Genomic DNA, 15,009 nt, shown 5'->3' on the forward strand with positions numbered 1-15,009 from the left:
AAGTCTGAAAACAGAGATAACCTGGGTGTAAGGGAACCACCCACGTTCCTTAAGGAGGTGAGAGGTTGGGATCCAAATTCTCACCCAGTCTGTATACAGTAGTCCCGTCTGACCAGTCCTGGGGGCAGGTGGGTCTCGGAAAGCGCCTTACACTACTGTGGGCACAGAGGCCCAGGGAGCAGTTTCCAGGCTTTCCGCCTCACGTGGAAAGGTGCTGGCTCGGGTAGTAGATGGCCGTCAGCTGTGACTGGCTGTTGGCCATCAGCTGTGACTAGTTAGCCATTGGCCACCGATATAAACGCCGCGGCTGCGCTAGCAAGCGCGCGTGCACTTAGCGAGGGGCTGGTTGGCAGAGAAGCGGACGGCGGATTGTGGCTGGTAAGTGCGGTTAGCAGGCGTGGACGGCGGGTTGCGGATAGTGTGGGTCCTACTTCCTGTGTCTCCCCAGGCCGCCAGCAAGACTGGGGTACAGGAGGACCCCCTGTTGGGGTACTGGCGGATGTTTGCTTTTGGGTCTCAACGAGCCCCAGCGAGACTATAGTGGTGACTCCCCTACCTGTGGCTCCATGGGTGTTCCTGTTTGGCCTCCCTGTGTCCTGCGTTCTGGTGTGGGGAGTGGGAGCGGAGACCCCACAGGACAGCTACCACGGCCTGAACCATGCCCCCGTGCTTCCCTCGGCCGCCCCCAACATATGCCTCAATGTGAAGAACGTGCGCCAGGCTCCAGGTAAGTGTATAACCCTGACCCGGAAAATGCCCAGGTTCCCTTCCCCGTTTCAAAGCAATGTCTTCCCAGTTGGACTTTCTTGGGGGTGGGGGTGGGGTGGGGGGGGAATGCAGTCCCCACTGCCTCCACCAGAGTTGGAATCTCTGCCGCAGGGTGGCAGGATCTAGCTTTACTGGAAAAGCGTGTACCCTGGTATATTGTGTTGCTAAGCAGACGACCACTACGCTTACAGAGGAATAGGCCTGACAAGCTCTGGGACCCGTGGTGACCGAGAGGACCACGTACGACCAGCTGGTAAGTCTTAGAAGAACTTACCCTATACACAGACTTGCCTGGGTACAAAACCACTTAAGTTCAATTATGAGTCAGAGCTGCAAGGGCTGTTCTGTAGCGCCTGAATGCCTGTCAGCAGGGCCTGGTTACATAGATTCCAACAGATTCACCTGGGGCAAGTTTCCCTATTAGCTGTAAAAAAGGTCTGAGCATGCTCTTTATGTACCCATATGGAAAGAACTCCAAGATAAATCATTAACCACAAAACAAGGTACAGAATAAGACCTCATATGTGCACTACGATCCAGAAGGGTAACTACAAAAAACTAACAACAGTAATCGCCGACTGGGCAGAGTAGGGGTTGAAAAGTGGGTGAACAGGAGACAGAGGTGGAAAGGAGAGTTTCTACTCTTTTTTATACTTTTTGATGTTTGAACCATACAAATGTATCATCTCAAGAAAAAAAATTAAAAACGCTGGAACATTAAAAAAATAAAGAAATCAATGAAAGAATAGTACAGTTACTGAAAAACCTATGCCTGCTCCCCATTCAGTCATTAATTTAAATTGAGGAATGTTTCTATTCACATCCAATGATGGGGATAAAGAATTACAATAAAACTGGAGACCATAAAAATAGAAAAATGACTGGAATTTTGGATTCATTTTCTGCTGCTGAAAGAAGTCATGAGTGTGCTATTTTGACAGTTCGTATTACAAGCACAAAATGCTCAGCAGTGTTCAAGAATAGTGGCAAATGAAATGGTTTTTGTTTGTGTTCCCCTGCCCCGCCCTCAACTCAATACAGATGGATCAATTCCTATTAATCGTACAAATAAACTAATTTCTAGGTTGAAAGATTACTTTTCTCAGGGGACAGCTATGGGGGTGAATCATGTTCTCTGTATTAGGAGCCTGATGTGAAAATCTGAGAGGTAGAGAGAGAATCACTCCCGACATTCCGGAATACGGGTTTTGTTTTTCTTTCTGTAAAGCATTCAGGTACCAGGAAGAAAGGACAATTTGTATTCAGTGTCGGGCCCTCGTCCTGCAGCTGAGAAGGAGGTGGCGTGTGGACACACGTAGTGCTCCATCTACTTTCACCTGTGCCGTCTTTCCTCCTCTGTGCTGACATTCTAATAACTGAGATGCCAAAGGCGGCTGACGCCACCACAATAGACTGGCACGTTTTGCTTTGAATGACAACGTCCTCCTATGTGTCCTAGACACTTAGGGATTCTCTCGTGATTGGGTGAAGTCCCTCAGACATTCTTCTGTCACCTATTACTGTCTTTTTGGAGCTTAGAATCTCTTCACGTTATCGGCCCAACCCAAGCCGGTATTTCCAGGCAAAGACCTCAGATCCCATCACTGGGACGTGCCTCAAAGCCAAGGGTCTGGGAGAAGAAATACACTGTCTTGTTCCCTTGCAGGGTCACTGGCTGAAGGAGAACTCTAAGATGAAAGCAAGACTCGGGCCACCTGTCACCCCCATCGCCTGTAATGCGGCCGCTGGAGCACGTCCTCACAGAGCCTTCCTTCTCTCCCGCAGCAGCGGAGGAAGCGGCTGTTCTTTGGTTGCTGCAGGCTCGCTCCTGGCGCAGCCAGCTCAGGTAGGAAGCGGTGGGCAGAGCACAGAGGGGGAAGGATGCGTGCAGCTCAGGATAACGAGCAGGCCCCTGTCTCGCCCCCAGCTTCCTCTCTCTTCACAGCAAGTCGGTGCCCACACCACAAGGTGCAAGCCTGCACCCCCGAGCTTCCCCACTCCCCACGAGGCAAACACCCACCCACTCAGCCTTCACGACAAAGGCCCAACCAAGCTACTGCTCCTCCTCCAGCCCCACCCCGCCCAGAACCAACTCTACCCCACCAGGCATCCTCATCGCACGTCCACCAGTTTCTCTACAGACCTGCTTCCTTCTCTTAGAAGGTAACCACCTGACCTTTAAGGTTCATTTTTTTTTTAAATAAAAAAGTTTTTGCTTATTGGCTAAAAGATGCATGTTCCTTTTAGACATGAAATATACAGAAAATTTGAAAGAAGTATGTAAAAATGAACTTTCCGGTTCTCGGCCAGAGGTAACCTAGGGCAGTTGGCTATATAGCTATCCTTCCAATCTTTTTCCGTGCAAAGAGATACATGTATTTAGATTTTTCTTTTTCTTGACTAAAAGGGATCCACACCTATTATACAGTTTTATAATATGCTATTTTCACTTAATACGACATTGTACACTGTGTAAGGCCAGGCTGGCCGCTGCTCTCGGGTATCCCTTGTACATAATTCTATGCATACATTAGATTTGATTTTACAGTAAACAAGGCTCCTTACTTAGTTGTCTCTATATTTCCAATGCCTCACTCAGGTGTCGTCAGTGGCCATGCCCCAGGAGGGACTGATTTCAGAATATTCCGTCCCCTCTGACAAGCCATCACCAGAATGAGGACAGGCTGTTACATCCATTCTGGGAAATGGGACCAGGCTCCAGGAGAGGGACTCCAAGCCTTCGGGAGTCAGACGGGAAACAGGTAAGAAAAATGGTCTGGGTGCAGGGGTGGCCCGTGGTGGCGCTGTGACGGAGTGAGGAGCACAGGTCCTGTCTAAGGGTCATCTGCTGCTCAGCTCCAGCCCACGGCTGCCCTGTGGGTGCAGGTGCCATGTTAGTTATCGCCCAACTTCTATGGACAGGCCAGAAATCCAGATTGGTATTAATCGTACAAATACACCAATTTCTAGGGCAAACGAAATGCCCAGACTGCCAACCCCACACCTGCAGGGCAGACACGGCATGTGAGCCGTCGCTGTCTGGCTTCTGTGGAACATGCGACAGGGTCCTGCAGTCTCTAGCTTGGCATGTACCGTGGGTGAACACAATAATGGTGACCAAGGAAGGAGATCCAAGGTAACTGCTCAGTGTCAGCTCACAGGCTGACCGGTTTCCACCAAGATAACATTTTAAGAACTCATCTCTTCTCCTAGAGCAGTGTTTCTCAACTGGGGACGATTCTACCTATGGAACTTTCTGGAGACATCGGTGGTTTCATAAATGGGGGGAGGGTGTGCTATTGGCATCTGGTAGGTAGAGCCCAGAGGTACAGCTAAACATCCTCCCGTCCACGGGACGGTCCCATCACAAAGAACGACGCAGCCCAGAATACTGAGGCACGACTGAGGACGTCAGGATTTTACCAGGTATGCTACTCAGTACTCCTGACGTGGGGACACTCAGTGCTCAGTACTCCTGATGTGGGGACACTCAGTACTCCTGACGTGGGGACACTCAGTGCTCAGTAATCCTGACGTAGGGCTACTCAGTACTCCTGACGTGGGGACACTCAGTACTCAGTACTCCTGACGTGGGACTACTCAGTACTCAGTACTCCTGATGTGGGGACACTCAGTACTCCTGACGTGGGGACACTCAGTGCTCAGTAATCCTGACGTGGGGACACTCAGTACTGGACTAGTGGCTCTCAACCTCGGTTACAAATTGAAAACATCTGGGGATGGTGGTGTGGGCTTTAAAAAATACCGATGCCTGGGTCTCCCCCCAGAACAAAGAAATCAGGGTTTCTAAGGATGGGCTCAGGCCTTGTATTTTCAAAGCTCCCAAGCGATTCTAATGTGCAGCCGGGACCCAGAGCCATGACACTCAGTGAGAAACTCCCTATGTGTGTCCACAATGGGGCCGTTCCCTTCCCACCATGGAAGATACTAGGGCTTAATTAGAACCTACAAACTTATGTGCTGGACTTACACAGACTTTCAACGTTCCACTGGTGGTTGCTGTAAGCTTTTTTGGTTTTTCTTTTGTTTGTCTTTTTAGTCAATAGCAGCTTTCTGTTGGAATAATTACTTCTAAGCGGGAAAGGTACAGTAACAATTTGGACAATATCTTCACGCTAAAAGAAGCTTACAGAATTAACTCGCAGTCTTTTTTGTCAGCCCTCCTGGTCATAAGCAATGAGAAGAATTATTAAATGCAGTCCTGGAAACTTCCATTGCTGGCACTTAAGGAGATGTAAGAAATTAAAAACCAAAACCCAAACCAGAACAAGAGGTAAGTCTAGTATCAGAAAAGCACTAACACTAATCAGATTTCCTCATAATCAGAGTGCTTTGATGGCTGATTTATTCACATCTAATGGAGTTAAGGGCAATTTTCACAAGTCTTGATGGAAGCTATAAAGACGCGAGAGATGAGCAAGGATTGGGTTGTTAGCATGAAAATCAGCACCAGCCAACCTACCCACCTGTCAGTTGCTATTCAAGAGAGTGATGGCATCACCTCGGGCTCCAGGGGGCTCCCTCCAGCCTTCAGGGTGGGGTTCAGATGCTTGAGACTTTTGTCCAGAGTCCCGGCTGGAACTGGAAATGCGATCTTACAACAGAACCCAGCCCTGAATGCTGGAGCCTAGCAGGGGAGATAGAGGCTGAGGAGCCTTTCCACAGGGGGACGGGTAGGGGGCGGGGTTGGAGTCTCCCTGGGAGACAGCAGGTGCTGGGGACTCCATGCAGGGGTGCTCCTGCAGTCCTGGAGAAAGTGGGGGGGGGAAGCCTCACAGCTGTGGATAAGGAGGTGTCATATGCATGTGAAGGGCTCAGGGGAAGACCATCCCTGATACAAGGAACAGCATGTGCAAAGGCCAGGAGGTCAGAGAGAGCTGGGTGTGTTGGGGGAACCCTAAGAAGTTCAACATAGCAAGTGGTCTGCAAGAAGTGGAGTGGGGAGCTTAAGGCTGGAGAGGCAGCAGGACTAGACTGTAAGGAATGTCCCCTTTAGGATGAAAACAGGTGGGAACCCTACAGGGGAAGTCACAGAGACAGGAAGACACCGGTCCGAGATTCCTCTGACCCTGGGCCAAGCTGCTGCCATGGGCCCTGAGTGACAAGGGGAGGCCCCATTCACTGGCCTGCACAGGCTCTTGGGAAAGCTTGCTGCTGTTCCGTGTTTTACAGGGGTGGTGGTTTTTAAGGCTAAACTGTCACAGGTTCCCTTTCCAGGATACGGGGAGTTCTGTGTCCCCACATGCCACCTGTTGGAAGCCAGTGCATCTAGAGGTCTGCCTCTATGGGGGAGAAACATAAGCCTCACCCCAGCCCTAGGGCCTGGTGCTTTCTCAGCCTCTGCCTTGTAATGTCAGGGAAATAACCTTGCTTGGCCTGCAACCCAACAGACAATACGAGGCCTCCAGTAATGTGAAGAAAAGGCAGGTCAGGGGAATAAACACTACGTCCAGAGGAAGTGGCGACGCTTGCCATCTGATCATTGCCTCCCACAGCTCACTGTTCCAAGCTGGAAGCAAGCATGGGCCTGGTTACATTCTTACTCGGTAAGACTCTTGTACGTGGAAGATCAGGGGAGATGCAGTTTTTAAGACAATTTCTGGGTCAGAGAATGCTCTGGAATAGACTCCTTAGTTCTCAGGATACTAGCCTAGACTCGATTTAATTCTTATAACAGGATAATAACCAAAACTGAATTATAAGATAACTTTTTGCATATTAAAGTATTATAATGAGCTTGTTATCATGAAAAAGAATAGCTTGTATTTTTATTTTAATCATTCTCCAGGTCCCATCCCTTTTTTAAAAATGCATTTCCATTCACATAAAGAAATTGCTTTATCATCTACTTAAACCCCCCCCCCCCACCTTGATTTATCTTCTCTATAGAAAAATGTTAATAACTGGCAAGGAATCTAAATGTTCAAAGCAAGGAAAAAAAATAAATCTTTGGAAATGAAAATAAATGATCAACATTTCCTCTTTCAGAAAAATGGCTGCTCCCAAAGATACAGAATGTGGGAAGGGGAGGAAACAAATGAGTTCAACTTGAAGTTCCCTGAAAGCAGCCACTCAGCCTTTTTTTTTTTTTTTTTAAATCTTGCTTTCCACCTGTGCATTCCTGCACATTTACAGAGCACTTCCATTTATGGATGCCAGTCCTTGTTCAGGAAAGTCACAGATCAGAGCAGAGGACAAATACTTTTAGTAGCTCACTGCACCAAAATGAGACAGGTGCCTCCAGGAGGGACCGGTACCAAAGCTGCAGAGGAAAGAACCCTGATGGTAAAGGAGGGGAGAGATGGTTTCACTGAGGAGGGGACACGTGAGGAGAGTGTTGACGGGTCAGTAGGAGTTATCCAGCTGGAAGAGAAGTATGAAAAGACACATGTTGTGTGGGGAAAGCTGAACGCCACCAACTGAAAGGAGGTACAGCAGAGGAGAACAGCCGAGGGCAGACACATGCTGAAGACAGTGCAAACCCAGTCCAGTGTCTCGATCTTATCTTCTAGTTGAGAAATTCGCACAAGAAAGGGTCATTTTCACTGTTACAGAAATCATTCTGGCTGCAGTGTAGACGAGAAGCCAGAAGGGGCTCATCTTGAGCCCAGATACCAATTAGGTAACTAGCAGTACACTAGGCCAGTCAGGAGAGGAGGAAGGCCTGATAGGGCAGCTGCGAGAGACACCTGGCAGGTGGGGTCAGCAAGAGCTGGGGACCGGTCCCATAGCATCAGGTCTTCACACAGAGAACATGGGAAGCTGTAGGCTGACAACCAGCTGTACAATTCATGCTGAGAAGGACAAGAGGTGGGAGGATGGAAAAGGGCGGGGGGCGTCTACTTGAGAAGAAAGAGTCAAAGGGAACTGAGTAGGGAAGAGCTGAATTACTGTCAGATAGTCTCAGGTTTGGAAGAGGTCTTTCCTGATAAATGGTTTTCTAGCTTTTCCTTACATACTTCTGTTGATGGGGAGCTCATTACCTGTGAATTCATCCTATTCCTCTGACATCCTTAGTGAGTGCCTCAAACTACAATCTTTTTCTCAGGCTACACACACAGCTTCCTTTGAATTTTTACATTCAGTTCAATGATGCTTTTTGCAAACCTATTTGATTCAGCAAGAAGGGCTGCATGGCCCAGCAGTGCCACCCTGCTGAGCAGAGCAGAGGTTGAGCTAGTCACAGTGCACAGGAACACAAAGTACGGAATCCACGTGGTGGTTCACGCCTGTCCTTGACCTTGGGCCTTAAGCTACTTCGGCTGCGCGAGACCCCTGCCCATCCCATCCTACCAGAAAATCACCATACCGTGCTCTTGCAGCCAGCAAAACAGGCAGACAGGTAGGTGATGCCATCTGCTCCACACACGGGCGTGAAGGAATCCGTTTGGCATTCACAGTTTTTATTGCAGGGTGAGGAGAGGTCCAGGGCTGAGCCAGGCGCTGAGCTGGAAAAGGAAGGAAACATGGAACCCGTCAGAGAAAGGGCAACTTCCGACAGGATCCCTCCAGTGACAATCCTCTGCCCTCTGCTGGTTGTTCCCTGCCTCACAGTGCCAGGCTGGGCGGCTGGCTGGGTGGGAGCTTCATCTGCCCCAGGAGAAGCCTCTGTATTATCTGCACCAATGTGCCCTCTGGGCTGGCCACAGGGCCACCTCCTCCACGATGCCTCTCCTGATTGCTGCAGCCTCCAATGGACCCACAACTCCACCGTGCACAGCTTCTCCTCTCCTTGGGTTGGTCCTTGTCTGTTTTATTCCTCCCCAGCAGACGGTAAGCCTCATGATGCTTAAACTACTACAGCTAGACTGGCTGCAATAATTATTGTCTGTTTGATTGATTAGATTTCAAACTAAGACCTTTAAATATTTCTTTTGCACCATTAAAGGCAGAGTTGCCTAGAGCCAGCCAACTTCACAGAGGAAAGGGTGGAGGGGTGTTTCTAGCCCTGGAAGAGATGAAGTGTCTCTTTAACCCTGTTACTTTCAGCTAAGCCTCCTAGAGCTAAGAGCACTGCATAATATCACTGATGGTGACACCGACATATGATAACGTATGTGTCATTCACTATTCAATTCACGTATTCCTTCATTTATTCTCAGTACAACCCCGTGGGATTTTTAGGGAAGGAAACTGAGGCACAGACAGTTTAAATCACCTGCCCAAATGTTCACAAGTCAGAAATGGAGGGATTGGCACTATAGGCCCTGAGCACGTTTTTCCTTTTTTATTGAAGAATAACTTCATTAGAAGGCCCTGCGCTTAAACCACTATGAGTTTACTACTTGGGGGTTGGCACAGTAAGGGCTGCAGCTGTTGATCTCCAAATACTGTTATTTATGGCGTGTGTAAACCGGAAGGCACCATATCCTCTCCCTCTTGCCTGGGGTGGGGTGGGGACTGGGAGAGGCCCCTGTGGTGGTGGTGAAGTGGCCAGAGGGGCTATGGTGCCTTATGCACATATGTGCACGAACTGTACACAGGTATACAGACAGCTGCCTCTGCCTGTGCTGTTCTTCCACTGGGCCTGCTCAGCTTTGTGGCTGGCAGATACGCCTGGCTCTACTGTATCATCTGGTTTAAGCTGCAGGAGCAGGCCTGGTGGCCTGCCTGGAGGAGGAGGCTGGTGTGGAGAGGAACTGGTATCCTGCAAGCCAGCCCTGCTGGAGTCTCGATGCTACAGGTTGGATTCCCAAGGCAGCCTCAGACTCCCATGGAGAAAAGGGGGTAGCTGCCGACGCTGGATATGAAAGGACTCTCCAGTGTCCCTCTAAAAGCAATTCTGACTGGACTCTAGTCCGAAGTCTTGGGATAATCACTAGGAAATAAGGAAAGTCGTTCCATAAGAACTAACTTCCTTCCCTTCTTCTCTCCCTGCTGTCCTTTGTATTCCACACCCCCCATACTGAACAATTCCTGACCCTGTAATTACTGAGTCTAATGACAGCTTCGGATAATCTCAGGAACTGTTGAAGTCTATTCTGTCTTTGAGATTTGAAGCTGAATTTTATAATAAAATTTATTTTTATTTTCTCTCTTCACATCATTCCAACAGTCAAATGCCAAAAGTAGTAATTTGAGCCCGCTGGGGAGTGACGTCTGATGGTGTCCCCCAGCGCTGTCCTGGCCACCCTGGGAAGGGAGCGTGGAGGGGAACGCTGCCCTGTCAGCCCAGATAGGTCACATTGATTCTCGGACCCTGGGAGTAAGATGCAGCGGCATCTTAAGATGTCAGTTACCTTGGCTCATGGTCACTAGGGACAAAGCTGGCTCCATTCACCTACCCAGGGGGAGAGAATCCGGGCAGGCAGGGGGGGAACAGCCATTTCTGGTACTTACGCATTTCCGTAGGGAACAGTAACCCCAGCCACGGGGCCCGTGTCACAGCCCAGGAAGAGGAAGGAGACGTAGCAAGCTGTGGACACCAAGTTGACAAGCATGGCCATCCGGATGGCGCCAAGGGCAGACAGGCTGAGCTTCTTCACCAGGAGGCCGCCCAGGAAGATTCCCAGACAGGCACAGGGAATTGCAGTCATCCCTGGAGAAAAGCAGAGGGGCAGGAGCCGTGAGCAGGGAAAGCAGGGCCAGCGGATGCAGCCAGAGTCCCCGACACCACCTGCCACCACCGTGGGGCCACTTCCTCCCCAGTGCCCTCAAGGAGCTCTGAGAAAACTGGGGGAGACAGACACATCCAAACTGAGGAAACACAGCTGTTGTGGGGACAACCAAGAGACAAGTCAGGGAACACGCACACGTTACAGGAGAGTAAGTACCAAGAGCAGTGATGGGCTCTGCGAAGTTTTTGAGGTGAAGTGGGAGGGGACTCAAGGTCATTTGGGGACTTTCCTTCCCCTCTTCTAATTAGGCAAGGAGGGCTTTCAGGAAGCGTCTGGAGGCTGTTTCACCAAAGGTCCCCGGCTCACCAGCCCATGGAGATAGTTTAACCATGTGACCTCTCAGGAAGTAGCATCAATCAAATCAATATGTTTTGTGGCTCTCGGTGAGTAACTGGAATAATTATTTCTCTCTCTCATAAACAGAGCTACCTGCAAGGCGGCAGGACCATAAACGTGTTATTTCCAATTCTCAGAGACTCGTGGGATTTTAGGAGGACCAGTCTCCTGTTTGGTTCTGCTCTGTTCTGACTCACTTCATCTAAAGCTCGGCTTTAAATTACCGTGTGTCCCTTATCCACCAGGGAGACTGTGCACGGCCAATTTTCCAGCCTAGGCTGCCTCCTCCTTGCCAATCAACCTCTAGGTCACTCAACTATATCCAGCAGCTGGTATGTACTAAGGGAATGCAAAATAATTTTAATATTAAGGTAATATAATCAGGGAGGCTGAGCGGTGCCAGAAAATAGCACAAGTCACATGAAAACCAAACCAAAACAACAACCCGTACTATCACTTATCCGATACTCGTGGAATATCTCTGCGTGTTTCTCCCCGCCCTTGGTATAGAAACAGCTCTGGTGACGTAGCCCCTCTCTGGTGACCACATGCCACCTGCCCCCCCAACCATGCCCACCTCTACTTTCCCGGGAACAGCCCAAACCCATTCAGGCAGCCAGGCTTTGCATTTACTGGTCCCTCTTCTAGAACGTTCTTGCCCTATGTCTTTACTTGGCTGGGCCTTCTCGGCTTCAGAGGTCTTCCCAGACCACCCCAGCTAGGGTGGTCCCTGCGTCCCACCCTGGCACTCCCTGTTGTGTCCTGCACTGATTTATTATTTCCTAACTACCAGAAGCTGCCTGGTTTGGTTTTCCTGTTCCTTCTCTCCCTCCTATGCTGCAGCTTCCCTGCGGAGGAGACCCCTTTCCATCCTGTTCAGTCCAGCACGGTTCCTCGTGCCTAGACAGAGCCGCAGGATTATTCTGGGGAGGAATGACATGGACAGCAGACTGGCTCTCCAGGAATGAATGCCGGTGATGACATGCCCAGGGCAACAGCGGCCTGTGTTTTGTTTCATTTCCTAGCGCACTGCACGAGTGTCACCTTGCCACCTTGCCACCATGGTAACTATGGCAATAGCAGGCTTTCAGCACCCTTTCTCCACACCATCAGGCAGCTCCCCTCTCCCTCCCTGATGTGTGTGCGGCCTTAACACCCTATCAGGACTTCCCTGAAACTCCGTCCTCATTACTTAAACTATGCAGCTCCAGTCCTTTATCTTAATGCCATCAGCCTCTTAGTTGTCTGCCTGGCTCTTTTCTGACCTCTGCCCCCTTTGCTGAGGCTTCCCGGATGCCCCAGGGCCTTGCGCTGATGCTCAAGCCTTGCCTTCCACTCTCAGTGCCTCTGTCCCCAGAAGACCCACTGCCAGGCCCTCCTACAACCAGCCCTCCAGAATCAATGCTGAATGGAGAGTTGCCCGGGGCAGGACACAGGGACCGAGAGGGAAGCTGCCTCCGCTGTGAGATGGATGGGTCCCCAACCTGCCTCTGCACAGTGGCGGGAGGAGGTCTTCCCCTGCCAAGGGCTCTAACAGAAATCACTTGGAAAGAAAAAGGTGCAAGAAGGTGGGACTTTTTCAGACCTTCTGCCCTGAGGACTATTGATTTGTTTGTCCACAGAAAACTGCAGAATCCGTTCTTAAACAGAAGACAGCCCCAATGCAGAAGCAACGGTGCAAATGCAAGCAACGTACTCAGGAGGCAAGTGATAAACTCTTTGGGTGCTGGAGGGTGAAACCTGAGTGCCACTAGGTATAACGAACAAGTTGTAACTTTAATTATACAGAGATACATCTACCCCATCTCCGTCACACAGATAGTACAGGGCTGGCTGCCTTTTGCTAATAGCTCTTCGAAGTAACACTTATATAGAATAGAAGAAGGTAAAGACTTACTAGTGAAAAAGAAAAAAATAAGCCTTATGCTACCCTAGCAGGTCCCAGGGAGAAGTTCTATGACCCGGCCACATGGCTGTGGGAGGGATTGACTGACTGATTGATTGATTGATGGATCCATCTATCTATTTATTTATTTATTTTTAACTGGGATCCACTCTGTCCTGTGAAATGCCAAAGCTTAAGGGACTAGCCCTTGATTTTTTGCATCTGCATACATACCCCTGTAACCACAGCTCAGATCAAGCCTAAAACATGTCTAGTCGCCCAGGGGCCTCCCTGGTACCCACCCCCTACCAGTTAAGTTTCCTCCAAGGGTAACCATCACTCTGGCCTCTATCACTTTAAGTAACGTCTCCTCTTTTTAGGTCCCATAAGTACGTCCTCTTTTGTGTCCGACACCTTTCAGCTCTTCTCAGATTCACCCACACTGAGGCGTGGATCACAGTTCTCGTTTTCTCAAGCTGTGCGACAGGCCACTGCATGAACATTCTACTGCTGACAGACACTGGGGTTGTTTCCGGTTTGGGGCTTCCCTGAGTACTGTTACACGTGCATGTGTCACTGACTGGACCTAAACACTTATTTCTGTTGGGTACGTGCCCAGAAGTGGAATGACTGCTTCCAAGGATAAGCACAACCTTAGCTTGAAAGGGCACCGCCAAAGACTTTTCTAAAAGGCCTGCACCACCTTGCACTCCCACCAGCCGTGGGGGAACATTCCAGAGGCTCCACAACCTCACCCACACTTGGTACTATGTGTCTGACGGATGTGGAGTAGCGTCTCATTGTGGTTTGAACATACATTTTCCTGATGACGCCTGATGGGTCCGCAGCTTTTCATTTGTTTATTGGCCATTTTGTGATGTAACAGGAGGCGTTAAAGGAGATGATCAGAAGCCATCACGATGGCCCGTCTTCTCAGCAGACACCTGACTCCTGCCTGATAGGGAATCCCTGGGGCTGGAGGTCTCTCAAATTCCCCGCTGGACGTGTCACATTCCAGTGGCCACCCTCACGTCTCTCTCTTTCTCTGCATTTTCAGAACAGGTGAGCTCTTCTGTCAGGGGCTGTCTACCCACATTCCCTCTCTTTTCTGCCAACCACCTTCTGCTGGCTCTTTTCCCTCTGCTCGGAAACCTGCCCAAGTCTGTCCTGTGACAGCAGCCGCTGCTTCCTAGCAACCCCGCCATCGCCACGCCTCTCCCGCGACTCCCACCACACTACGGGCCCTGCCTCCCTCCTTCCTCCGCAGCTGCGCTTCGGGAAAGTGTCCTGCGGTCACTGTCTATTCCTTCCCTCTGGAGAGCTGTTCCCCACACCGCGGTATGGGGCCCCTGCTCCCACTTCACGGACACAGCCCTGACACAGGTTGCGGCTGCCTGAACTTCTCTACGGCCTCCTCCATCTCCTCACCGCTGGTGTTTCACCCCTTCTTTTCATATTCTACACAGTTTCCCTAAGTAAACTGCATCCCCAAGCTTCAATGACCATCCACACACTGGTGTAGCTGAGCCTGCCGTACGGAGCGGGATCTCCTCCAGCCCTTCAGCACGGCCAGGACCATCACACAGAGACGGCTACTCGCATCTGAGCAAATCATCTCCCCACACATCTGACTCTTCTCTGCTGTTTCCACGTGTCCAGCCAGAAACCCGGGAGTTATTCTTGACTCGTCCCTGTCCATCACGAGCTGTGAGACTACATTTGTCACCCGTATACGAGGTTAGACACTTAAGTTTGCGAACTCATCCTAGACAAAGTGCTCCATCCCTCATTGCTGAATGTCACTACGGTCACCTTTGAAATACACAGGTACCTCGGTTTTCGAAAGTTTCTGTTGACGTACATTTTGGTTTACAAATGCTGTAAATTTTATGGATCTATGGTATCATGAGATAGTAAAATTCATGCTAAATTTTCAGTTTTAGGGGTTGATTTTAAAAGTCTGGAACAGATTAATCCATTTTGCATTACTTTCTATGGGGAAACCGCACCTCGGTTTTTGAACATTTCAGAACTCCGACGGTTTTCTGGAACAGATTATTTTTGAAAACCAAGGTACCACTGTACTCCCCTTGGGAAGATATGCATCGATGCCAGTGCCTAGTCCACCCTTCAAAGTAATTTTGGAACTCTTTCTGGAATGGCCATCAGAGCTGTCATATTACCCTTGATGTTCTGAATGTCATCAAAATGTCTTCCTTTGAATATTTCCTTTACCTTCGGGTAAAGAAAGAAGTCACTGGGGGCCAGATGGGTGAGCAGGGAGGGTGTTCCAATACAGTTATTTGTTTCCTGGCTAAAAACTCCCTCACAGACAGTGCCGTGTGAGCTGGTGCATTGTCATGATGCAAGAGCCATGAATTG

The 15,009-nt window shown here is 49.7% G+C and overlaps 1 protein-coding gene across 2 annotated transcripts in view; it reads right to left on the reverse strand.

The window, feature by feature from the left end:
• The window catches only part of SLCO3A1 (solute carrier organic anion transporter family member 3A1), a 262,503-nt gene that overhangs the window by 36,903 nt on the left and 210,591 nt on the right, over positions 1-15,009 (reverse strand). For both annotated transcript variants that reach the window (XM_019726695.2, XM_019726694.2), the window contains exons 6-7: positions 10,129-10,327; positions 8,099-8,237 (exon numbers count right to left, since the gene is read on the reverse strand). In XM_019726695.2, coding sequence (XP_019582254.1) covers positions 8,099-8,237; positions 10,129-10,327 — 338 coding nt within the window. The remainder of the gene's footprint in view (positions 1-8,098; positions 8,238-10,128; positions 10,328-15,009) is intronic.

This window comes from Rhinolophus sinicus, linkage group LG13 (assembly GCF_036562045.2).
Source record: "Rhinolophus sinicus isolate RSC01 linkage group LG13, ASM3656204v1, whole genome shotgun sequence".
In the NCBI taxonomy this organism is placed as follows: Eukaryota; Metazoa; Chordata; class Mammalia; order Chiroptera; family Rhinolophidae; genus Rhinolophus; species Rhinolophus sinicus.